Source organism: Oncorhynchus nerka, linkage group LG13 (genome assembly GCF_034236695.1).
Source record: "Oncorhynchus nerka isolate Pitt River linkage group LG13, Oner_Uvic_2.0, whole genome shotgun sequence".
Taxonomy (NCBI): domain Eukaryota; kingdom Metazoa; phylum Chordata; class Actinopteri; order Salmoniformes; family Salmonidae; genus Oncorhynchus; species Oncorhynchus nerka.
This window is the reverse complement of record NC_088408.1, coordinates 88277379-88304190: the sequence shown is the minus strand read 5'-3', so window position 1 is coordinate 88304190 and position 26812 is coordinate 88277379. Positions and strand designations below refer to the sequence as shown.

The window sequence follows — 26812 nt, the reverse complement described above, 5'->3', positions numbered from 1 at the left end:
GCGCCCAAACTGTTGCATATACCCTGACTCTGCGTGCAATGAACGCAAGAGAAGTGACACAATTTCACCTGGTTAATATTGCCTGCTAACCTTTCTTTTAGCCAAATGTGCAGGTTTAAAAATATATACTTCTGTGTATTGATTTTAAGAAAGGCATTGATGTTTATGGTTAGGTACACGTTGGAGCAACGACAGTCCTTTTTCACGAATGTGCACTGCATAGATTATATGCAAAGCAGGACAAGCTAGATAAACTAGTAATATCATCAAACTAGTAATATCATCAACCATGTGTAGTTATAACTAGTGATTATGATAGATTTTTTTTATACGTTTAATGTTAGCTAGCAACTTACCTTGGCTTCTTACTGCATTCGCGTAACAGGCAGGCTCCTCGTGAGGCAGGTGGTTAGAGTAGACTAGTTAACCGTAAGGTTGCACGATTGAATCCCTGAGCTGACAAGGTAAAAATCTGTTGTTCTGCCCCTGAACAAGGCAGTTAACCCACCGTTCCTAGGCCGTCAATGAAAATAAGAATGTGTTCTTAACTGACTTGCCTCGTTAAATAAAGTTGTAAAAAAAAAAATCGGCGTCCAAAAATACAGATGAAACTGGCTCTCATGAGGTCCGCCACAGGAAAGGATGACCCAGAGTTACCTCTGCTGCAGAGGATGAGTTCATTAGAGTTACCAGCCTCAGAAATTGCAGCCCAAGTAAATGCTTCACAAAGTTCAAGTAACAGGCACATCTCAACATCAACTGTTCAGCGGAGACTGTGAATCAGGCCTTCATGGTCGAATTGCTGCAAAGAAACAACTACTAAAGGACACCAATAATAAGAAGATATTTGCTTGGACCAAGAAACACGAGCAATGGACATTAGACTGGAAATGTGTCCTTTGGTCTGGAGTCCAAATTTGAGATTTTTGTTTCCAACCACTGTGTCTTTGTGAGACGCGATGTGGGTGACTGGATGGTCTCCGCATGTGTATTTCCCACCGTAAAGCATGGAGGAGGAGGTGTGGTGGTGCTTTGCTGGTGACACTGTCTGATTTATTTAGAATTCAAGGCACACTTAACCAGCATGGCTACCACAGCATTCTGCAGCGATACACCATCCCATCTGGTTTGGGCTTAGTCCCACTATCGTTTGTTTTTCAACAGCACAATGACCCAACACACCGCCAGGCTGTGTAAGGGCTGTTTGACCAAAGAGAGTGGAGTGCTGCATCAGATGACCTGACCTCCACAATCACCTGACCTCAACCAAATTGAGATGGTTTGGGATGAGTTGGATCACAGTGTGAAGGAAAAGCAGCCAACAAGTGCTCAGCATATGTGGTAACTCCTTCAAGACTGTTGGAAAAGCATTCCAGGTGAAGTTGGTTGAGAGAGTGCCATGAGTGTGCAAAGCTGTCATCAAGGCAAAGGGTGGCTATTTTGAAGAATTTCAAATATAACACATTTTGATATGTTTAACTTTTGCTTACTATATGATTCTTTTGATATCTATACTATCATTCTAAAATGTAGAAAATGCAAAAAAAAAAAAAAAAAGAAACCCTTAAATGAATAGGTGTTCTAAAACTTTTGACAGGTAGTGTGTAGAACATGCACTTTACATAAAATCCACCAACTTCTTTAGTTAAGCTGTGGTTGCTAAAGAATTGTTCTGGTCTAAAGCAGTGTGGTGTGTTTTGTGTGTGTGTGTGTGTGTGTATATAGGGAATAGAGTGCCTTTTGAGACCAGCCTTCTCCAGTGAGGCATTGGAACAGGACAGGATGGTATGCAGAAACCCTTCTGTTACCCAGACTCAGCACTGTTGAGGCCCCCAAGACAATTATCCTAGGCTGGGACATGACAACACTCCAAATGAATGAACACCACAACACAGTGTCAGCTAGACTCACAGTAACGCAGCTTTAGCTCTATTCGGACAGGATACGTTTTACTGGGGGATACTCCGATGATACTTAACCTGTGTGAATAGTTATCCCTGTGTTTTGAGGGATATTACAGTTCAAATCAAATCAAATCAAATTTATTTATATAGCCCTTCGTACATCAGCTGATATCTCAAAGTGCTGTACAGAAACCCAGCCTAAAACCCCAAACAGCAAACAATGCAGGTGTAAAAGCACGGTGGCTAGGAAAAACTCCCTAGAAAGGCCAAAACCTAGGAAGAAACCTAGAGAGGAACCAGGCTATGTGGGGTGGCCAGTCCTCTTCTGGCTGTGCCGGGTAGAGATTATAACAGAACATGACCAAGATGTTCAAATGTTCATAAATGACCAGCATGGTCGAATAATAATAAGGCAGAACAGTTGAAACTGGAGCAGCAGCACAGTCAGGTGGACTGGGGACAGCAAGGAGTCATCATGTCAGGGAGTCCTGGGGCACGGTCCTAGGGCTCAGGTCCTCCGAGAGAGAGAGAAAGAAAGAGAGAATTAGAGAGAGCATATGTGGGGTGGCCAGTCCTCTTCTGGCTGTGCCGGGTGGAGATTATAACAGAACGTGGCCAAGATGTTCAAATGTTCATAAATGACCAGCATGGTTGAATAATAGTAAGGCAGAACAGTTGAAACTGGAGCAGCAGCATGGCCAGGTGGACTGGGGACAGCAAGGAGTCATCATGTCAGGTAGTCCTGGGACATGGTCCTAGGGCTCAGGTCCTCCGAGAGAGAGAAAGAAAGAGAGAAGGAGAGAATTAGAGAACGCACACTTAGATTCACACAGGACACCGAATAGGACAGGAGAAGTACTCCAGATATAACAAACTGACCCTAGCCCCCCGACACATAAACTAATGCAGCATAAATACTGGAGGCTGAGACAGGAGGGGTCAGTTGAACAGGTGCTGCACTCAGTTTGGTTAAGAACAAATTGATGCTTAAAACAAAGTGCTATGCACATAGCCTATAGATGAACGATCTGTTCTGTAATATATCAACCTTCCTAGTGCCATTCTTCTCTTTTAAAATATGAGGTGGATGATATCGTGTCAATGAATTGATACATTGACAAATGTCAGTTAATTAAATATCTGCGTAGGTTACGGTTTACGGTTCTTATTGATATGCATTATTATTTGGACTTTCTCCGAACTGAAGGCCATTAGGCCAATATTAGGATGTCCCTAGACATATTAAATATCTTCACACCTAGAAGAGCCTCCAGGATTCCGTCATAATGGTCAATTGTGAATGAGGGAAAAAAATAATGACGGGCAGTTCGGTAAAACGAATCCCGTCGGAATCGCCTTCTGGAAAAACAGACATGCTGGGGTAATAATTACATAACCGACGTTCTATAGCAATACTAGTGTCCTGTGCAGATGGGACTTCAGATACTCACCTGTCTCTTCAGCTCTTCTATCAGTTCTTCTCCATCAAAGTGGATGTAAGGGCACATAAAGGAGGCTAATAGGGCGCTGACCTATTGACCCCGATGTTACTGCTTGACAGCGGTGTAGAGATCAACCTTGTAGTATACTATACACACAACATTGACCTGGACTTCCTACCTAAAACACGAAATAATGTATCCCCATCAACTCCCTGTAGTAGCCAGGCTGTACACTTGCACAGAAGGATGGATGCTCTTCAGTCTGTGCACTAAAGCATATTGTATCTGACTGAATTATGTGTGATTTGAATTGGGGCCCTCTTGGTCCACTTTAATTGGTATTTTGTGCCTCATTTGGTTAGTCGCCAGTCCTGTATAATGCCGCTCCAGAACCATATACTGGCCCTCTTTATATCAAACGCATTATAGCAATGTATGCTGACACGTGTCACTGTTTTACCTCGAGCCCATTTACTCAGTGTATATACAGTAGAAGACCGTACATTTACTCAGTGTATATACAGTAGAAGACCGTACATTTAGCAGTGATCCTTGTCCTATCGCTCTACCATCTACATCAGTGAGTAATGATGACAGTGAGTACACCATGGATTATCTGGGTCTGATGACTCATCTCCTGTCAAACGGCTTGCGTCTCCAATATAGAGTTACTTTTGACCAGAGCCCATGGGGGGGGGAGTATATAATATTGCGGTATTATTTTTTAAACAATGTTATAGGAATTATTTGTTGTTGATAAGCAGCGTTATCTAGTGCTAGTTGGCTGTACCTGCACCAAAACTCAGGTATTTTTCATCCTATAACTTGTTCTACATCTTTTCTTTAAAATTGACAGCAAAACATGTTTTCAGTACTTTTTTTTTACTTCCCTGACCGAAACTCATTTTTTCATGCTGTCTCTCTGCAGCAGACATAGTGAGAAATACATTTGGGACATCAAATTGCAATTAAATATAGAATCAAGAGAATTGCAGTAAATATTGTATCGGCATCTAATTATCAATTGCCCTCCCTACTATATAGTGCATTATAAAGGCGATAGGGTGTCATTTTAGGACACGGGCCTGTATCGAGTGTTTTTGTGCGTGCTCTTTCAGCTCATTTTGTTCTTCCATGTCTTCCCTCTGTTCTTGAGAGCTGTTGCTGTCTTCCCCCACATGGCCCCTCATGCCCAGTCAGCACCTCCTTCCCTGCCTTCCTCCCCCTCACCACTGACAGAGAGACACTCCATCAGCCCACAGTCCTAACTACATAAAGAAAGAACCCTCACCCATCTGAACCCCCAACCCATCTGAACATCACGTTTCCCCCACTCAATCTCCAGACCTCTAGGACACAGGGGAGTTGGGGATTATGAAACCGGTCTTGTCAACTTTGAGGCCCATGATACTGTATGCCAGTTTTCACACAATATGAGGCTGGAAAGTTTATTTTCCATTTTTGATTCTGCTGAAGTTTGGGAACAGCGTCAACAGACACAAGGTCGGAGAGTTGGCTGCTTCGTCAGAGAAGTTCTCAGTTGAACCAGACGTTCCTTCACAGAACATGCATTGCAGGGAAGTTTATTCAAGTGTAGCCTGAAAGGCAGTTGAGGCCAGTTGAACAGGGACTGTGTTATCTGCCAGTTCAGCTCCTTCATGCTGTCTACTAAGCATAATGGACTGAGATGAATACATGTTTTTCTTTGCTCAAGAGGTCCATTGGTTCCTGTCACCATGTGATCATGCCTCCCTTCAAAACAACAGAGTAACTCAAAGGACCGTGTTGGGAGTATGTCAGCTGTGTCATGCCGCCAAACCAACCACTCACACCTCACTGTGAATCTCTGTAGTGTTTATCAAGTCTGCCAAAGTCACACAGAGCGCTCTTTGTGTTACCTTGTTACAATCATAATAGTCGGGATTAACACTGCCTGTCTGTTCGTCTGATTTCATCAGGATATCTATTCTTGTGCCACCCATCTCAAACATGACACGTCTGTGACTCAATCAAGTGACGTACAAACACATATCTTGTGGTTTGTACTCCTCAGGCCTGTCACAAGCTCTCAAAAGTGACTATTTTCCACACTCCCAACATAGGACGAATTTGATTGTCACACTGTCAGTGAGTGAAGGGTTTGCTCGGCCAACATTGAGACCCAGGCCCCCTCTCTCTCTCCTAGCTCCCTGGTTAAGCTTTTCATCAGGAACAGTTCAAACATCGCTCAGCCTTTAATGGGACCATAACCATTGAACTCATTTCCAGGTTTTGTTACGTTTAGTGGCACTGTGATGAAGACACTGGACTTACTCTTTCCTCCCTGACTGAGCTTTCTTATTAAGGTTACATTCCACAGACACTTCCTTCCAAGTCGGCCAGCTGGCCCACCACTGCCAAGACATTCCTCAGAATGTCATCTTATTTCTGTCCAATATTACCACCTCTGGCTATTCAACCCTCACAGATCACTCTATGCTTAATTGAACAACATTTAGTGACTTGTCTGTTTTATTCTTAGACTTCATTTTACTGCAGGAAAGTTGGTGCATTAGACTCGCTACATAAAGGAGGTGAACTACGTGAGACTGAATAGCTGTCACAAACACAGATGCTGCAGAATCTGTGGGATAGTTGAGTTAAGGGAAATTCAATAGTAACGGAAATACGCTGAGACTCTTAATTTTTTTTCTCACTTAAAATGTATGCCAATCAAAGACCATTGATTTGCAAAGTTAAACAAACCATACAACTCTATGCACAAGGACTACCTTTTAACAATTTACACAGCATTTGACAACCCCCCCCCCAGAAATATATGCCTCAAGTCATTTTTTAAAATGTTTATTTTCATTTGACATGCTAGGCTTGAACTTTGCTTGTTGGTGCTCATGGGTCCTTTCAGATGGAAATGACATTGAGATACCATATGTCTGGTGACTGGATGGATTTGTGCTACCTGGGAGTGGTGCAGCAATGTGCAGTTTTGTACTCTGTTTGTTCAGGATGGTTTGTGTGTCACTACACTAACAGTGATGCAGCTATGAATGGCTTCCCTAAACGTCTCTGCTAGATCCACTCTTGAGGCAGTGGGAGCACAAAGGATGGACTGAAAGTGGAATGTAAGAGTTGTAGATGTTATGGAAGGTTTATGTTTCAAGGCCATGGGGAGTGGCTCATGGTGGACTGTACTGTTCTCCTGTCTCTCCTACATGTTAATAATCGTGAACAACACACGATGGTGATCTGCCGCCTGTTATCCCTCCCCATGACTTAGTTCCTTAGCATAATTCTTTAGTCCAGTTTATAGAAATGAAATCAGCCATTAGATCCATTGAGTGATTGTTTCTTTGGTCCTATGACTCAAGTCCCCCCAGACTCTTTGACTGACTGCCTTATGGATTTACCAGAGGCTTCAATTACAGTCTTTAGAAAGCTAATCTGATCTGATCTGCTATCTCTCATCATTTTTTCCCCCAACCACCTCTACTCTCCCAGTAAAATAAACATTTCATAACTGCAATGCAGAACAGATGGGATCAGAGGAAGATGATCTCTGCTCCAGTTATAATTACAATTTTCGAACATTAGAATATTTCCTGTAGAAGTGCTGTATGAAAAATACATATTTTGAAATTATAGTTTGATGTATGTACTGTAGATCACTGACCTATTCACCCTTGTTTGTAAGCACTCTGGTATACTGGTATACTGAATAATCCACAGAGTGTAGATAAGGATGGTTTGCAGCTGTGTCCTGAAGGGTTATGGGTTGGTTTATGTGGTATTAGAATATGATTGGTCCACAGAGCAGTAGATGGGAGAACCCAAGCTGTGGTGTGCGTCCCAAATGGCACCCTGTTCCCTATATACTGCACTATGTTGACCAGAGTAAAAGTAGTGCACTATTAAGGGAATAGAGTGCCATCTGGAACACAGGTGCTGTTCTGTCCCCTACGCCTGGCCTGGTTCCAGCTATCCCTCCTGACTCTCTCTCTGGAAGAGGGTGAACCCCTGAGCTTGAGTCTCCCTCTACCCTGCCAGCAGGCCATTCCTCCCTACGCTACGTTTACAGTCTCCCTCTACCCTGCCAGCAGGCCATTCCTCCCTACGCTACGTTTACTGTCTCCCTCTACCCTGCCAGCAGGCCATTCCTCCCTACGCTACGTTTACTGTCTCCCTCTACCCTGCCAGCAGGCCATTCCTCCCTACGCTACGTTTACTGTCTCCCTCTACCCTGCCAGCAGGCCATTCCTCCCTACGCTACGTTTACTGTCTCCCTCTACCCTGCCAGCAGGCCATTCCTCCCTACGCTACGTTTACAGTCTCCCTCTACCCTGCCAGCAGGCCATTCCTCCCTACGCTACGTTTACAGTCTCCCTCTACCCTGCCAGCAGGCCATTCCTCCCTACGCTACGTTTACAGTCTCCCTCTACCCTGCCAGCAGGCCATTCCTCCCTACGCTACGTTTACAGTCTCCCTCTACCCTGCCAGCAGACCATTCCTCCCTACGCTACGTTTACAGTCTCCCTCTACCCTGCCAGCAGGCCATTCCTCCCTACGCTACGTTTACAGTCTCCCTCTACCCTGCCAGCAGACCATTCCTCCCTACGCTACGTTTACCGTCTCCCTCTACCCTGCCAGCAGGCCATTCCTCCCTACGCTACGTTTACAGTCTCCCTCTACCCTGCCAGCAGGCCATTCCTCCCTACGCTACGTTTACAGTCTCCCTCCACCCTGCCAGCAGACCATTCCTCCCTACGCTACATTTACAGCACCACTCTCTCTAAATAAAGGGGATGGTAAAAACCAAACAGATTATCTTTATTCCGTTCTCTCTGAGGTAGACAGACATAAAGAGACCAAGTTAACACCAGAAACCTAAGTAAGCCTTGTCTAAACCAGAATGGCCCGTAGTCACACTAACAGAGTGCTAAACTAGTTTGTTGAAGGCCCACGGGTGTAACTTTGAAGTCGGGACTTTTCAGTTTCACAAACGGGTTGATAGTGTGCTAGGTTTGTTTCCATGCCAACTCCATTCGGTAAAATATTGAAATGCTGAACTGAAGGATAACTCTGTAATGCAAACACTGCCGTGTGGACATTCTGATAAAGGACACAAAGGACCACGTGAAATGTGGTAATTATTTCTTTACACTGTGCTAAGCGTAGTAAATAGTGATCGAGGTAACCGGAAAAAGGCGACCCTTTGCATTCAGACGGTTACTTAACACGTGAATGAAGAATACACTAACTAATACATCCCTATTGACCGGGAATGTCGTCATACAACGTTAGATTTGCAACACCTCGGGTCTGTTCGGGGATGTAGCATTACAGAACATTCCGATAGAAGTGTAGAAATGTTATGAATAGAGCTGACATGACTCCATATCTTCAACACTGAGTGTTTCACGTCCCCTAATATAGCCTTGTCCTTCCTTCCTCCCGCAGCCAGGACAGGCGAGGTGATTGGAGAGTTTAGCCGTCTGTATGAGCAACAGTATGCAGTGGCCCTTTTCAACAAGGTCCGCTTTGACATCGAGGGAGGAGGTGGGCCCCAGCCACAGCTACTGCACCGCAAGGTAACTAACTTTCTCCCCCACTCCTCTTGTCCTCTACTCTGTTTCTGCCCTGATAAGATGACAGAATAACACCTGAAGTTCTGACATTTGGAACACTTTGCCCACATTATGTTGAAACTGAAGAAACTCGCTTCGCTATATCAATATCAGTTTGTTCTGAAGATTGAAGTGTGTTCAGATATAATAGTAGCTACAGCATGAGAAGTCCTTGCCACTCCCACTTATGCCAGAGGAGTAAACAGTAGTTTAGAGTTCTGTGCTAGGCTACAGAGAGAATCATTCAAGGAGCATTGAGATATTTCCATCTTTGTGTAACAGATGTGAAGTACAAGTTACCATGGTGTGATGCCACTGTCCCTGAGGTATCAAGTCAACCGTGCTACGAATGGAGGGAGCAACAATTTATCTTGTGACTTCTTGAGCCACTGCCACATTTGACTTTAGGGAGAGTGACGTCACTGCAGAGGACCCTAGGGCTCGATTTAAATCCGTAGCGCTGAAGATCTGCTTTGTAGCACGATGGACATTTTAAAGGCAATGTTCCCGCCTTAGCAGAGACTGCATTCACAGTAAACGTTGTCATGTCGGCTCAATTAGACATGACCTTTACATTTCAACCGCTCTATAAAGGCGATTTGCACATGGGCCACTGTAAACCATGCCCCAGGACTACCTGACATGATGACTCCTTGCTGTCCCCAGTCCACCTGACTGTGCTGCTGCTCCAGTTTCAACTGGTCTGCCTTATTATTATTCGACCATGCTGGTCATTTATGAACATTTGAACATATTGGCCATGTTCTGTTATAATCTCCACCCGGCACAGCCAGAAGAGGACTGGCCACCCCACATAGCCTGGTTCCTCTCTAGGTTTCTTCCTAGGTTTTGGCCTTTCTAGAGAGTTTTTCCTAGCCACCGAGCTTCTACACCTGCATTGCTTGCTGTTTGGTGTTTTAGGCTGGGTTTCTGTACAGCACTTTGAGATAACAGCTGATGTACGAAGGGCTATATAAATACATTTGATTTGATTTAAACGGCAATTGAACCGCAATAATATTTGCCTACCGTGTGTAGTGCCCAGCGGTCCCGGGTTGTCAGCTCGAATGTTGTCGTAAAAAAGTTTTTCAACCATGCGTAGGGAATGTTCAAGACTTTTCCAGCTGCCGCCCTACTCCCAGAACCTTTGATGCTTTCCTCAGCCAGTCTGTAAGCGCATTAATGCTGAACATAAGCGCTATGGTTTGAATCGAGCCCCTAGTATAACTCTTTTATTAGGCTTCTCCTGAGGGTCCAGTGTTAAGCCTGTTGCCCTGTTTTTAAAGGCCCGTAACACTCTCGTAAAGAGAAACCGTTAGCTACATTCTGTCTGGCGTTACAGCTGCATTGACAATGCTAACTACATGAGGCTGTGTAAGAGATTGCAGTTTTATTGTCAGTGAGGTTTTTGAGGAATGTCGGCTGTTTTCCTGAGAACAACAATGCTGTCTTGATGGGCAAATGATTGGATAAATTCATCAACACTGAAGTTGGAGACTTATCTCCCTCACCAACTTCAAACATCTGCTATCTGAGCAGCTAACCGATCGCTGCAGCTGTACATAGTCTATCGGTAAATAGCCCACCCATTTTTACCTACCTCATCACCATACTGTTTTTATTTATTTACTTTTCTGCTCTTTTGCACACCAATATCTCTACCTGTACATGACCATCTGATCATTTATCACTCCAGTGTTAATCTGCTAAATTGTAATTATTCGCCTACCTCCTCATGCCTTTTGCACACAATGTATATAGACTCCCCTTTTTTTATGTGTTATTGACTTGTTAATTGTTTACTCCATGTGTAACTCTGTGTTGTCTGTTCACACTGCTATGCTTTATCTTGGCCAGGTCGCAGTTGCAAATGAGAACTTGTTCTCAACTAGCCTACCTGGTTAAATAAAGGTAAAAAAAAAAATACTGTGTCTAGACTACATTTGAGACATCACAGACAGTAGTACCACATGGCAATGTAGTAAGTATACCTGATGTTTCAAGAGGAACTCCAAGGCTTTAAATAGTAGGCCAGTCCTTGGTCCATGAAGATGGACCAGTCCACCAAAGAGGTGATGTCCCTAGATGCCAGTCATCAGAAGGTTTTTACAGACTCCCCTGTCCGGCCCACTCAGGTTCCTCTGGAGAATAGATCCATCTTCTCTGGAGCTCTGTTCCAGTTTCTGGAGGAGAACAATAAATGGAGAAACCACTTCATCTTCGTTCCTGACTCCTACACTATCAACTACTATGACAACAAAGTGGTAAGGGAAGACTTCATTATGACGGTGCATTTGTCAGTATTAGTGAATTGGCTAATAAAATGTGTCAATCCCTGTAATATACATGGAGTTCTAGATGTGTATTATATCTGCAAGGCTCATTCTCATAAATGTCATATTGTCAACAAGTTTAGTATTTGGGGATAAAGATGCAATCGAGCATTACATCTGCCTTGTCCTTGTGTTCCCCGTCAGTCTCACGAGAGAGGGCTTCACCCCAAGGGAAACATCAACTGTGCTGGGTACAAAGTGCTGACTTCAATGGATCAGTACCTGGACCTGCTCAACAACAGCCTGCCTGGTGAGAACATGTTGGGACTGAGAACCAGGGAAGGGGGTGGGGGTGAGGCACATGTTGGGATTGAGAACCAGGGAAGGGGGTGGGGGTGAGGCACATGTTGGGACTGAGAACCAGGGAAGGGGGTGGGGGTGAGGCACATGTTGGGACTGAGAACCAGGGAAGGGGGTGGGGGTGAGGCACATGTTGGGACTGAGAACCAGGGAAGGGGGTGAGGCACATGTTATGCAGGTTAACTTTTACTGTCATGAATCTTGCCCTGGCACCAAAACTGAGCGATTTCTGCCAGATGGGCCAGCTGATAAGTCAAAATTGCCTGTCATGAAAACAAACATGAGCTTTTTGGTCTTAATTTAGGATTAGGCATTAGGGTTAGCAGTGTGGTTAGGGTTCGTGGCTGTGCCAGCTAGTGAACACTGCAGAGCTGCCTCCAGGGCAAGATTTAGGACCATAAATTCCAACCTACATATGTTAAGACTCCTCCCATAAATGCCATATGTCATCATTTTAAAGAGGAACGGAGACCTCGTATTGCACTTATGAACGGCTCGCTGTTATTATATTGATGTAATGTGGGCATGTTCCTGTTTCCGAAGGGCTGTTTTTGTGCTACTGGATGGTTCACAACATGTGCAGAAAGGATCACTTCCTGGCTGGTACAGGACTGTTTGATGCAGTGTTGTATAGACTCTAAATTGTTGTCTGAATATTTGGTGTATTGTGAAGGATTGTCAACACAATTTCACCATATCAAAATTCCCGGTTACATGTAAATGTATTTGTTGCATAAAGGTTATTGTGATGGTGTGTTTCAGGTGTAAAGGCTAAAGTGGGTAACTCTCCCTTCCTGAAGTGTGCCACCCAGTTCCCCCTGATCCTGTGGCACCCGTACGCCCGCCACTACTACTTCTGTGTGGTGACGGAGAAAGAGCAGCAGAAGTGGCATGCAGTCTTTCAGGACTGTGTAAGACATGCCAATGATGGTGCGTATCCCTGTCAAACCAACACAAACATTCAATCCCAGACTCACTGTATTACCTGTCGAGATCGTCCTGTCATTCATTCTGTGGTCTATTTCATTCTGTGGTTGTGCGCATGTTGAAACACAAGTGTCCATTTTTATGGTTCTGCGGAATGCTTGAAGGTTCTGCGGCATGCTTGAAGGAACTTAATTGCAGTGTTCAAACACAGTGAGTGACCGAAGTGTCTAGATGAATTGGTTCCCAGCCTTGGTCCCGAGGTGTTATGGTGAGGCAGTTATTGAGTAATACATGAAGGCAAGAGCACACTTGTCTAGAATCAATGACCTCAATAGTTTTGATATGTATACCAAAGTTGTTGATTTAGAGCCCCATTTAACAGTAGTGCATTGCTACTAGCGGTAGCATAATGACATGTTAGCTGTTCCCATAGACTTCCAGTCATTGAGCCAACGACTAATCATTTAAGTGCCTTGACAGAAACTTATTAAAATATTGTATTTATTTATTGCAGCGGTGGGCCACCACTGCTTAATGAATATAGGTGAAACACTGGCTCAAGTATTTGAAAGATTTCAAATAGCATTTGAACCCAGGTCTGCCCACTAATATCAGACTAGATATAACTCAAACAGGAAGAGAGATTTGAGCAGGGGAGTGGAGTGGAGTGTAGCAGTGAAGTATACACTGAACTGACTGCTGATGAAGTGATTATGTCTGAACCCAGGAATTATGGCTTCCAGCTGACCACCACCTAGCCAAACCCAGACTGTGTTGTCCTCCCACTGTCCTCACTGTCTCTTGATGTGTCCCATCCATGTTTCTCATGCAACAGCCTCTGCAGAAATGTAGATTGATCAACAGTGATAGAAGTGTCACCTGTCTCCATACAGGTCTGTGTAAATATAAAAGCCTAGTAGGTTTACAATCCAGTACATCATGATCAAATGGGGAAATGACTGTTAACAATCCTCCTAGGGACTTACTGATAGTGTTTTGAATTAGGCCACCCATGTTGGCTCTGTAGAGCTGCACAGCAGAGACTGACGTATAGCTACATCGTTTATACATAGTTCTATGGTTTTGGCTTCATTTCCTCTACGGCATGTGTCAAACTCATTCCATTGCGTGTCTGTGTGTTTACGCTCCTCCCTTGTACTTCATTGTTGAATTAAGGTCACTGGTTAGTAAGGAACTCCCCTCAACTGGTTGTCTGGGTCTTAATTGAAAGGAAAAAACAAAAACCCTCCATAGAAAGAGTTTGACACCCCTGATCTACAGTATAATAAGCAGCCACAGCACTTGAGCATTGACATCTGTAGTAACATCCAGTTAGTTATAATGTCCAAGCAGACAAACTCTGGTGAATGTTGCATTGGAATAGCCTGTGTCCCAGTCTGTTTGTGCTATCATACCAACTCCATGTCATGGTTTGGTTTGACAATGACCGCACCAACAGATCTGGGACCAGGCTAGTAATTGGACAGATTTGGATTCTGGGATAGACTATGTCCCCATAGCGACAGGGAAGACAGTCTCTGAGAGGGAGTAGCTACCTGCCACGCTGTTTATTTTCCTCCGTATTTGCGAGCTTCCGTAAACCGTATGCCATACACATGATTCAGTATGTTTTAGAACTGGCGTCATGTAAACTTGGGTCCAACAGTTTCATCATTGACAGGAAGGAAATGAAATCTGCTGTATCTGTCTGCACAGGGCCTGTGTTGTTTGGTTATTGTGTGCAGACCAATGTTTTACTTTAATTGCAGTGTGCCATGTTTTTAAATACATGTATTATGAGTAGACCAGGAATACTTTTGGAGGTTTATTTATTTATTTTTAGCAGGGTGATTGTGAGGACAGTGTTTTGGGACGAGATCTATGTTCCCTGAACTAAGAAAAAAGAGCTGTACTGTACTCACTCCATTCTCTTTAGCCTCTACGTGGCCACCAGAGTTATCTTTCATTGAGGAATAAATCGGATTAGAAAAGAAACAGTCATGTCTGTAGAGAATCCCAAGAATGACAGCTGCCTCTTGTCTGCTCAAAGATTCCTTTACCAGATTTTCTCTAAGTTAGAGCTGCTTCCATTTGTCTAAACAACGGGTCTACGGTAAGCCCCGGGGGTCTTCCTTCATGCCCTCTCCCTCTCAACATAAAACATGTGGCCAGCTCATGCTAAATTCCCTACAGACACGTTCTTGTTATGTCAGAAAACAAACTGTCCTCTAACTCACAGATACTGTCAGCAGTACTTAGCATGTCTAGTATACAACAGTAGATGACTCAATTAAGTCACAAAATGACTCTAATTAAACCATCAGATTGTGGACCAGGAGTGCTTAAGTCAGGCAATCCATCCCTGTGCTCGTTTTGTATAATTGTTATTTAACCTTTTTAATTAACTAGGCAAGTCTGTTAAGAACAAGTTGTTATTTACAATGACAGACTACCCCAACCAAACCTGGACAACGCTGGGCCAATTGTGCTCCGCCCTATGGGACTTCCCATCCCGGACGGATGTGATACAGCCTGGATTCGTACCAGGGACTGTAGATGCACTGAGATGCAGTGTCTTAGACCTCTGCACCACTCGGGAGCCCTGTTACTACACAGCTGATTCAAATGATCAAAGCTTGATGGTTAGGTGTTTTTATTATTTTGAGTAAGCTGTGTAGTGCTATAGCAAAACCCATATAGTGTACCCCTTGGGGTCCTGAGGACCAAGTTTGGGGAAACCCTGGTTTAGGGTTTGACTATCCATTTACGTTTCAGTCGTTTTAAGGATTAGCACTTCAAGTACTGTGATCTCTTTATTAGGGTTGCAAAAGGAGGGTATATTACTATACATTTTTTAATTTTACCTGAGAACTACCAGAGTTTTGGTATCTTTCAAGGATTTTGTATAATCCATCACAAAACATCTAGTGTCCCTTTTGGGTACTTCAGATTCTAACAGGTGTCTGTAATGATCCTGGCCCTCTGGTAAAATAGATTATAAAATAGATTTTAGAATTAAACATGTAACGACAAATCTGTAAAACATGATCCTAAATATAAACCCACTTAGTGCATACAATTTGGTGTTTTAATATGAGGCTTTCAGCATGAAATATCCTTACTTTTTTTTTTAAACACTTACACCAAAAATATTTTTGGTGTCAAACTGGTGGCAGTTTTGGAAAAAAGTAAATGGTTGGAAGAGTTGCAGAGGAAATGCGAAATTATGCTTTTTTTATAATGCTATTTTCTGGAACTATATGGTCTTTGTACTAAACTCCTGGACATATGGACACAGATGTATATATTGTTGAAGTTATTCAAGTATAAATTACCAAAGTTATGATACATTTTCCAAAATTACTGAAGATTCTGGTAACTTTGGTAAATTACCGGTAGTTTTTCACCTCTACTCCTTATAACGGTAGGTAGCCTAGTGGTTAGAGCATTGGGCCAGTAACTGAAAAGTTGCTGGATCGAATCATCTTTGAGCTGACAAGGTACAAATCTGTCGTTCTGCCCCTGAACAAGGCAGTTAACCCACTGTTCCAAGGCCGTCATTGTAAATAAGAATTTGTTCTTAACTGACTTAGTTAACTGGCCTAGTTAAATAAAGGTTAAACTATTTTATTTTGAATTGCCTTATGACCCAAGGCACAGACCAGCCTATACACAGCACATCACTAAATGTATACAATTTGTAGAAGCTCCAGTCTGATCCACCATCATAAAGAGGTGACCACAATGTTATGGAACCAGTCTGTAGCATTCACATGCACATCCCATATGTCAGGGGTTCTCAATCCTCTCGTCGAGAACCCCAAGCCGATCCATGCATTTGAACTATTACAGAGCTAGCACACCTGATTTCAACTTATCGTCAAGTCCTTGACGAGGGGAATCATATTAGATACAACAAACATGTGAAACGCCTGGGGGTCCATTGCCAAATGGCACCCTATTCCCTATATAGTACCAAAGTAGTCCCTGGTCAAAAGTAGTACACTATATAGTGAATAGGCTTCCATTTGGGATGCACACCAAGTGTTCATGGAGCCAGGCCCTGAGTGGACAGACAATGTGTCGTTCTGCTGGCAGCATAGCTTCGTGTTTAGATTGCAGGCTCAGTAAACTCTGGTATGTGGTGGCAATTCATTTCCTTGGCTGGGCCGCCCCTCCTCTCTGGCTCTTCAATGGTATTATAATTATTTACTGTTATCACTTGGCTTTAACAGCAGTGGATTTGTCATTCATGCTAATAAAGCTTATTTGAATCGGAAAGACCCATACGTACACGCGTCTGCTCTGAAGCTGGTCCCTCTTGACTATTTAAAAATCAGTCTGAAAAGAAATAGCCTGACCAGCTCCTGATAAGGACATATCTAACATGCCCCAGCTGTGACCCAGGCTTGGGTAGTGTGTGTAGCAGTGTTCATTTTGGCACTTTTTATTATTTTGTCTACTCTGTCATTTTGTCTAAAATATTAAGTCATAGTCACGTTGTAATTTGAATAATGACTTGATCTAGTTACAAAGTGAGCCATTTTAGTCAACCAAATACCCTTTAATGTTAGTCATATCACATTTGTATTGCCTCAGTAACCTATAGTAAACAAATCACTTACTTCCATGTGCACTAACATGTATAGCCTTGTCCTACCAAAATGTTTTTCCTATTCTCTTCATAATAGCAGATATATGACATGTATAAAAGTATGTGTTGCAGCGACGTCATTGTTATCAGACACTGCAGCCACAATGGTGTCCAAAGTAGAACTGGAGCTATTGACTTTCGCCCAGTGATGTAGTCAAGTCACTAAACCTAGAGCCCCAAGTCCCCTGTGCTCGAGTCGCAAGACGCTATGGCTAAAGTCTGAGTCCCAGTGCTCCAGTCCTGATCCAGGAGCTCACTCACGTCTGAGTCACTGGGTCCACATGAACTCAAAGCCACCGGTCGGCTGTGTTGGTACTTCCCAGTAGGACCAGTCCTCCATTGGAATGAATGACATTCTACAGTATTTCAAGTCAATGTTTAAAGGACAAAATTACATGTATTTTTGTTTTGTTATAATGGAGACTAACATTAGCAGCAAAAAAATTACTTTAAGAAATATTTATTTTTGAGTTTCAGTTCACAAAATATAATTTTAAAGTATGTCTGTCATAGAATAAATGTGTCAAAGAATGTAGACATTAATAAATACGTTTCTATAGATTCCAAATCTTACAATGGAGGAGTGCCAAGATGGCTGTGCGGGGGTTTCAATACAATGTCCCCTGTCAGTCATCATGGCTTACAGTGCCTTCGGATAGTATTCAAAATGATATAAAATAGTTTTCTCCTCATCAATCTACACACAATACCCCATAATAATAAAGCAAAAATAGTTTTGTGGAAATATTTGTACTTTTATTACAAATTTAAAAAACTGATCATGTTTACATAACTATTCAGACCCTTTACTCAGTACTTTGTTGAAGCACCTTCTGGCAGCGATGACAGCATCTATTCTTCTTGGTTATGATGCTACAAGCTTGGCACACCTGTATTTGGGGAGTTCTTTCCTGTTCTTCTCTGCAGAGCCTCAAGCTCTGTCACGTTGGATGGGGAGCGTCTCTGCACAGCTATTTTCAGGTCTCTCCAGAGATGTTCGATCGGGCTCTGACTGGGCCACTCAAGGACGTTCAGAGACTTGTCCCAAAGCTACTCTATTTAGTCATCTTTTTTGCTGTTTTGGGGGCCCTTGAAATCCCTCCAATTTCTCCTGAGGCAGTGCCAAAATAAATGGCCTGGCCCCACCCTTAATCTCACTCACTCACAGAGAGAGGGAAGAGGGGGGTCTGGGCCTGTGCACTTCCTGCCTGTAGCCATGTGCTCTGGTAGATTTCCCAGGCCTCACACAGCCCTACCCTGCCCTGCACACATTCACTTCCTGCCTTTGTCATAGCTGGAGTCCACACACACAGCAATTACACAGAATCGCATTGAGTTAATTTCTAAATTCTCCCATTTTTACCACAACACAGGGTATCTCTCTAGGGGCCTCCTGTTGAGTTGTTTGGATGGAGAGCCTGTGCATGCAATTCTAAATCTGGATTCCAAACACAGCTGGATGCGTTCATTATTACTTCATTTTGATGCTTTCAGCAGAGGTGGAGATAATCTAAGCAGGGGAGCAGGTGGTGTGATTGAACTCTGTCCATTAGGGGGAGCAGGTGGTGTGATTGAACTCTGTCCATTAGGGGGAGCAGGTGGTGTGATTGAACTCTGTCCATTAGGGGGAGCAGGTGGTGTGATTGAACTCTATCCATTAGGGGGAGCAGGTGGTGTGATTGAACTCTATCCATTAGGGGGAGCAGGTGGTGTGATTGAACTCTATCCATTAGGGGAGCAGGTGGTGTGATTGAACTCTATCCATTAGGGGAGCAGGTGGTGTGATTGAACACTATCCATTAGGGGAGCAGGTGGTGTGATTGAACTCTATCCATTAGGGGAAGCAGGTGGTGTGATTGAACTCTATCCATTAGGGGAAGCAGGTGGTGTGATTGAACTCTATCCATTAGGGGGAGCAGGTGGTGTGATTGAACTCTATCCATTAGGGGGAGCAGGTGGTGTGATTGAACTCTATCCATTAGGGGGAGCAGGAGGTGTGATTGAACTCTATCAATTAGGGGGAGCAGGTGGTGTGATTGAACTCTATCCATTAGGGGGAGCAGGTGGTGTGATTGAACTCTATCCATTAGGGGGAGCAGGTGGTGTGATTGAACTCTATCCATTAGGGGGAGCAGGTGGTGTGATTCTGCCTCGAGACGCTTTCGCCGTAACTGACTTGATGGTGGAAAGTAAACAGTACCTTGCCAAACACATGTCAAATCAGTTTATTTGTTGTCTACACAGATTTGCAGGTGTTATGACAGGTGCAGCAAAATGCTTATGTTACTATCTCCAACCGTGCAATAGAATGAGCTGTGTGTTTTCAGACCCTTTGACTTTAACACAGTTTGTTACATTACAGCCTTGTTCTAAAATGGATGAAATTGTCCCCCCCCTCCTCAATCTACACACAACACCCCCATGTTTTTTTTAGAAATGTTTGCAAATGTATTAAAAGTAAACATCACATTTACATAAGTATTCAGACCTTTACTCAGTACTTTGTTGAAGCCCCTTTTTGGCAGCGATTACAGCCTCAAGTCTTCTTGGGTATGATGCTACAAGCTTGGCACACCTGTATTTGGGGAGTTTCTCCCATTCTTCTCTGCAGATGCTCTCAAGCTCTGTCAGGTTGATGCACAGCTATTTTCAGGACTTTCCAGAGATGTTTGATTGGGTTGAAGTCCGGGCTCTGGCTGGGCCACTCAAGGACATTCAGAGACTTGTCCTGAAGCCACTCCTGTATTGTCTTGGCTGTATGCTTAGGGTTGTTGTCCTGTTGGAAGGTGAACCTGTAGCAAAGGTTCTGAATACTTATGTAAATAAGGTATTTATTTTTAGCAAAAAAATCAATACCGGTTTTTGATTTGTCATAGGGTGGTGTGTGTAGATTTGATGGGAGGGGGGGTCAATACATTTTAGAATAAGACTATAACATTACAAAATGTGGAAAAAGTCAAGACGTTTGAATATGTTCCAAATTTGCAGTGTATACAGAGTGAACTGTATATAAACAGAATGAGGTGACCAGCCTTCAGATTACATACGGTACATGGGGAATTAGTTTCAAGGTGCAGTGTACCGGGCAAGTAGCCGGCTAGTCATGGCTCTTCAACAGTCTGATGGCCTGGTGACAGAAGCTGTTTCACAATCATTAAGCCATTATGGGGTGTAGCTACTTCAGTATTCGGAAATGATTGGGCGATTTTTAGGGAAGACAAAAGTTCTTACTTCCTTTAAAATGGTTACTGTGGATTCTCCCTGGGTTGCCATGGTAATGCTATGATAACTAAAAGCAAGGCTACTCCCTGCTGCCACTAGATGGTGACCTGTTCTGTGTGTGTGTGGTCACTCTGCAATCTCACTGTATTAGACTGTTTCCTTTTAAGGAATAGTCTCCTACTCCGCTGTCCAGATTAAGACTGTGACCCTTGGTCTACATACACTTCTCTTTCTGGGCAAAGTGCAAAAAACTAGAAATGGAGCTCCTTTTTCAAGCATGTTTTAGCCACAAAAATATTTTAGAAAGCATTTTATATGTATGTACTTTGTAGAAAGTGTAACCAATATTTTTTGAGATTGTTGTGATTGAACTTGTACTATGTGAATTTAGAAAGTATTAAAATCAACCTTTACTATGTTTCTCGTCCACTAACAACACTGTTCCTCTGTGGTTATCCCATAGGTTTATCAGAGGAGAGCCAGGTGCAGACTCCGGCCTTCACAGACGCAGTGAGGCTCTACCGCCAAGCCCACGGGCAGTATGGCACCTGGGAGATGATGTGTGGGATCCCCTCACAGGTCAGCATGCCACAACGAATGACAGTCTGTGTCACATGTGCTGGTCTGATCTTTGTGTCTCATTGGTGGTGTTATAGGGCGCTATGAATGAAATCCACTGTTTGGTTATAGTGCGAACACACACACACACAGTGACACCACTCTCTGCCCTGTCTGCCTCCTATTCTGCTGTCCAACAGAGGGTCAGGGCCCAGTGAGTTCATGCCTACAGGATTGTGTCACCAGGGCAGGGGCCATCGTGACATCAACTCGCAGCTGGACTGTGCATCTCTAATGATATGCTATTCCCTATGTAGTGCGCTATGGGCCTTGGTCAAAAGTGGTGCACTGTATAGGATACCATTTGGGATTCATCCCTGTATGCTTCCTGTTGCTGTTCACTCTGGGGTTGCTGAGTCATACCAGGGCTCTGACTGTAGGTCATACAAATTGTGGAGGGTGCATAGCGGAGCACCCAGATTCAGGTGAATAAGACTATGGATTTCGTATCACTATGGAAAAATGGCTGTTGGGTCTCCATACAAATACTTTTGGACAGCTGAAGCAAGCTTCAAGGAAATGGTCCTTTCTAATTGTCATCTGTAACACATGAATCCACCTCTGTATGTGTTGTGTATCCCTCCTGTAGATTCTGGCCAACCTGGTGATGGAGACTCTTCTCCCTGAGCTCAGGGATCTGATCTCCCCTCGACTCAAAGGCAAAATGCACGACAGGCAGAGGAACTGGATGCTAGTAAGTCCCATCTCTCACCCAACAGTCCAAGTACACCTTTATATATTATACCAAGCAAGCGGGGAAATATCTTACCCCTTAGCTTCTGTGGTTCCTGTTTTGACATGAGTCCCTGTGTTCCCCTGCTCTGTACCTGATGGGTGGGCTTTATGCCAACATCTTCAACCTGTTTGTGTATCTTTTCAAAAGGTCTGGGATCAAGGCAGAAGATGAATTTCTTTTGACTGCAAGGAAAATGGTTGAATAAAGTATTCTTGTGTGTCCCCATGCAGGTCTGTGACGCGGTGTATGTTCTGGTGGTGAGGCAGGCCCAGGCCCAGTACGAGGCTGTGGTGCAGAGCTGTGAGGCCCGACGCCCTCCTCTAGAGGCCTCCATACGCACAGACATGGACCAGATCATCACCTCCAAGGAGCACGTCGCCAATAAAATCAAAGGTGAGCCCTCGGTGACCTCTGCTGTTAGTTCTGTGGACGACTCTTTGTCCCCTTTTCATTGTCCTATCTCTATCAAAATAAAGAGATATCACACAAATATATTTAACAGGATGAGCCCTCCACAGAAGAATAAAGTTGACCCTAGTCCTAGAAACTGACCCAAGGTCAGTTTTTCCAACCACCTCGTGTGACGTTTTTACAATTATTCCTGCACAATAACACAATATGGTTACCAGTAATTTATAATACAGGAATTTTCTTTTCATGCTACCCACAACCCCACCCAACTTCTCATCTACCTTCTCAGCCACAACCCCACCCAGACATCTCTTCCCTAGGGCTGGGAGAAGAGCAGACACAACCCCACCCAGACATCTCTTCCCTAGGGCTGGGAGAAGAGCAGACACAATTTTGCAAACATTTATAAACAAATAATAACACAGACATACAGTAAAATTACACACAATGATATGCATACGAAAAAACAATTAAGTCATTTTGTTGGAGTAAACTCATCTGACGTCCAACTTGGAACAGTAACTGGTCAATCCCAGTAGCTTCAGTGCACAGTGGATCATAGTCCATGTCTGGTCTGCATGTTTACCTGTGAGTCCACAGGGATTTACCAACAGATTGACAGGTGATTTTCACAGCCACATATGGCTCGATTCAATCCGTAACGCGGAAAAGTTCAGCGTGATTTGAAAATGAAAGGCATAATGTTTTCGCATTAGCAGAGACTGCATTCCCTTTAAGCGCTGCATATGTCATCTCAATCAGAAAATACCTTTACATTTCAAGCGTGCAATCTGTATAGCAGCGACGCAGATTCAGTAGAGCCCTCCTTTGACAGGGTAATGTTGTGTGACAGCATGTGTCCATCGAGTGGAACGCAGGAAGACCAGCAGCATTCCACAGTTATGAGGGTGACTAAGCCTTACCATTACAGTCTGACAAACCTGCTGTCAGAGCGATGGCTCTGGTCATGGACAGGAGCTGAATTCCTTCGGCTGACTCGTATCTTAAGAAAAGCACGTGTGTCACAGTAGAACTTCTGCCAGTTTCTAAAGTTATCTAGCCTTTCCCACTTTGTTGACGTTCTCTCTCTACTCTGTCACCCCATCACAGCGGTGGTGCTGCCTAAGGCAGAGAAGCTGCTGATGGTTAGTATCCAGCCCTACATCAGCTCTATCCTGGAGGCCCTGATGGAGCCCACCAGCCGAGGCTTCTCTCAGGTCAGAGACGTCTTCTTCAGAGAGCTGGTGGACTTGAGCAAGAACACACTGAACGACGCCACCAAGGAGAAAGTGGGAGAGGTGAGAGGGCTCAGCTTCTGATTATAAGCCTAGTGAAATTGTATCTCAGGTTCGCGGCTTACACTATAGGTTTCCATAGAACAATGTAGTGATTTTACATTTGTAATTGTATTTGGGATACAGACATGTGTAAAATGAATGACTAGTTGTATCGGTCTATCCTTTTGGCATATTGTGTGTTCTGTGGGGACTATAGTAAGTATACTAGGTCAATGCCCAGTCTCTCTTTGTCTTTTTATTCCCCCCCATCCTCAGCACATGGACAAGATCTCTATGCTGGCGTTCCACCCGGTGAAGATGCAGAGCTGCTATGAGAAAGTAGAGGACCTGAGTCTGGATGGCCTGCAGCAGAGGTTCGATGTCTCCAGCCCCTCTGTGTTTGTCCAGAGAGCACAGATTCTCATGAGAGAGGTAAAACTACTCCTACACATTATGAGGCCTTGTCCCAGCCAGAATGGCCCATAGGGTAGTAGGTGATCTCGTGTTTTTGTAATGTGGGGCAGCTCCATGTACAAGTACACCACCTGGACAGGAGACTCGCCTGTCTTCCTACACATTATTACATGCTGCAAAACGTGACACGGCGTCTTACTGCTGATAGTTTTTCAATGAGCTGATAGTTAGAGCTATCACACACACACAGTATGTTACAACTAGTCCTCAGAATATGGTACTGATTCAATAAGTGCTCATATGTCTCCTGCTGGTGACTGCTGAAAGGATGCGGTCTGCAGGTCTCTGTGGTGGGTGGTTGTGCTGTTTTGTCTGAGGTCCACAGATCTACAGGGCGTTCTTCATTGTTGTGGTTGGAGAACAAGCACATTCTGGTCAGCGAGTGGTGGGGCTTTGGTTGGCTGGCTGGTCTCTATTGACAGGCTGTAAGTGTAGGGAAAGCGATTCTGGAGCCATGTATTCACCTCCCAGCGTGTCCCTCATTGTGAAACACGTAGTCTGCCCTCTTTCTAGTGGCCATAAGCTGCTGGGAGTCAGACTTCTCAAGTAAAAAAATGGAGCGTTTAACTTTGCTTTGCATCCAATATTCTGTATATAATTCAGATGTACAGTAGCTCAAATCTTCCATCAGTGTTCGGAGCATGCTTTGTGTAGAATGAAAGGAGGGGTTGTATTGGACAGTATTCCACTAGTATACAGTAGAAAGATTTTTATATTCTGTAACGCTACACTTATGAAGGAATTGTTGGGAAGATAGTGCCCCCTTGTGGTGAATATTTGAAAATGTATGGGCATTTTCTCGGCTAGATTTTTGGAAATTCTGCAAGTATCTTGTGTGAATGTTGCTGTTATGTTTACTATATATCTTTTGAATATCTTAACCAACTTGCCACTAAGCTATTCCCTATTCTATTCTAAACAAACGTTTGTCTGTGCAGCAAATGGACGATGCCGTATACACGTTTGAGCAGATCCTCCACCAAAGTCTGGAGGACCAGGGGCCAGAGGGGCTCTGTAAGAACATCCAACGCTGCCAGGACCGGGTCATCAAGGTAAGACGGGAAAGGGTCCTGCTGCCCGCCATGGCACAGTGATGGGCAGAGGAAGGGTGTGGAAATAGGATTGATACTACACACATTTTCTCATTTTCCTGTTGTATGGAAAATCCTACTATAGGAAACCAAGAGGGGATTTCGTTTATTTGACGTTTTAGCTCTGAGGTCTTTCTCAGTGATGCACTATATACTCTTATGGTGATTCTCAACCTCTTCTGACTTTCGTTTCCCTCATTTCTGTCCCCCTCTCTCCTCAGAAATTTGACTATGACAGCAGCACAGTCCGGAAGAGGTTCTTCAGAGAGGCTCTTCTTCAGATCTTCATCCCTTACATGCTGAAACAGCTCACTCCCTCTTTATCCCCTGTAAGTCTATCAGCTATATACCGGCTGTTGGAACACTGTTCACCTTCTAGTTTGACAGTGTGACTAGACAGACACTGTTGGGTGAAATTCATACATTATGAGTGTGTTTGTAAATTCACTCTGGAGTGCTAGAGTGCACTCTGGGTGTTCGTAAATTCAGAGTGTTGTCAGATTGTCCATTAGTAGATTCACAGCTTTTTTGCTCTCGGATTTCACACTGGACGCTCTGGCCGAGGAGTAGGGTGGATCCGAGCGTTCTGACCTCACAACAGCAGTCAATCACCCAAGCTAACTGGCTAAAGTTAGCTAGCTACTTCCAAACACAGATGTGAACACCTCACTCTGACCATTTGACTTGCCCTAGCAGAGCTGGTTAGGCTGTTTTCATGTTATCTAGCGTGTTGGTAACTGTGCTGCTGGCAACAATTAAACATTTATTTTTTTTTTTACTGACACTGGTCATATTCAATGGGTGCTGCGCATTCGTCAAATCATCAGTTATTCTGCGCTCTGGCACACAGGAGAGAGGGCTCTGAAATCCGAGTGGATTTACGAACGCACCCAATGTACTGTGTGAAACTGACATTACACTTCATTGCGATGGCATTCTTTGTCATTCATTGTGATAAGTTATTCTCTCTTTGCATGTCTTTCCTGAGTGAGTGATTCCTTTGGGTTCTAATACTTTTTCCTCTGGTGGCCAGGAGCTGCCTCGTTTCCAGGAGCTGATCTTCGAGGACTTTTCTCGTTTTATCCTGGTGGAGAACATCTTTGAGGAGGTGGTGTTGCACTCTGTCATGAAGGACATCATGATGGGTGAGTCTCGCAGCTTAAACAGTGGCTGGTGTCCTTAATGGCACGTTATTCCCTTTGTAGTGCATCACTATGGGCCCTGGTCAATAGTAGGAAAAGGCTATTTGGGACTCAGACGTATCCTTCTCTTATTAAACACGAAAACAAGGTTTTAATTGAGAAGCAGGCATTGGTCTGAATTCACATGAGCACCACACTGCCTACTTGACCTATGCTCTACCAAGGTTTTCCAGCACACTGCCTACTTGACCTATGCTCTACCAAGGTTTACCACCACACTGCCTACTTGACCTATGCTCTACCAAGGTTTTCCAGCACACTGCCTACTTGACCTATGCTCTACCAAGGTTTTCCAGCACACTGCCTACTTGACCTATGCTCTACCAAGGTTTTCCAGCACACTGCCTACTTGACCTATCAATAACCCTTATGCAACACCAATATGAATAACTGAGAGCAAAGACAAAAAAACAACCAACATATGTCAACAATTGAACGTGTACTTTAGTGCAATATTCATTGTGACATTGTCATTGTGACATTTTAGTGCAACAGTGAATCAATTTACCTTTTTTCCCAAAAACATTTCAGTCATTTTGATTTGTCTTTTTCGTCAGTCTGTTGTACTGCTTCTCCTCACCCCTTAGTGTCTTGTCTTTT

General features: G+C 43.8%; 1 protein-coding gene across 3 annotated transcripts in view; it reads left to right on the top strand.

Moving 5' to 3' along the window:
* LOC115140328 (protein Niban 2-like) overlaps nucleotides 1-26812 on the top strand; it is a 98232-nt gene that overhangs the window by 4855 nt on the left and 66565 nt on the right. For all 3 annotated transcript variants that reach the window (XM_065026807.1, XM_065026806.1, XM_029678660.2), the window contains exons 2-13: nucleotides 8801-8931; nucleotides 11103-11231; nucleotides 11445-11550; nucleotides 12363-12530; nucleotides 20867-20982; nucleotides 21611-21715; nucleotides 21988-22150; nucleotides 23279-23466; nucleotides 23722-23877; nucleotides 24858-24971; nucleotides 25232-25339; nucleotides 26044-26155. In XM_065026807.1, coding sequence (XP_064882879.1) covers nucleotides 8801-8931; nucleotides 11103-11231; nucleotides 11445-11550; nucleotides 12363-12530; nucleotides 20867-20982; nucleotides 21611-21715; nucleotides 21988-22150; nucleotides 23279-23466; nucleotides 23722-23877; nucleotides 24858-24971; nucleotides 25232-25339; nucleotides 26044-26155 — 1596 coding nt within the window. The remainder of the gene's footprint in view (nucleotides 1-8800; nucleotides 8932-11102; nucleotides 11232-11444; nucleotides 11551-12362; nucleotides 12531-20866; nucleotides 20983-21610; nucleotides 21716-21987; nucleotides 22151-23278; nucleotides 23467-23721; nucleotides 23878-24857; nucleotides 24972-25231; nucleotides 25340-26043; nucleotides 26156-26812) is intronic.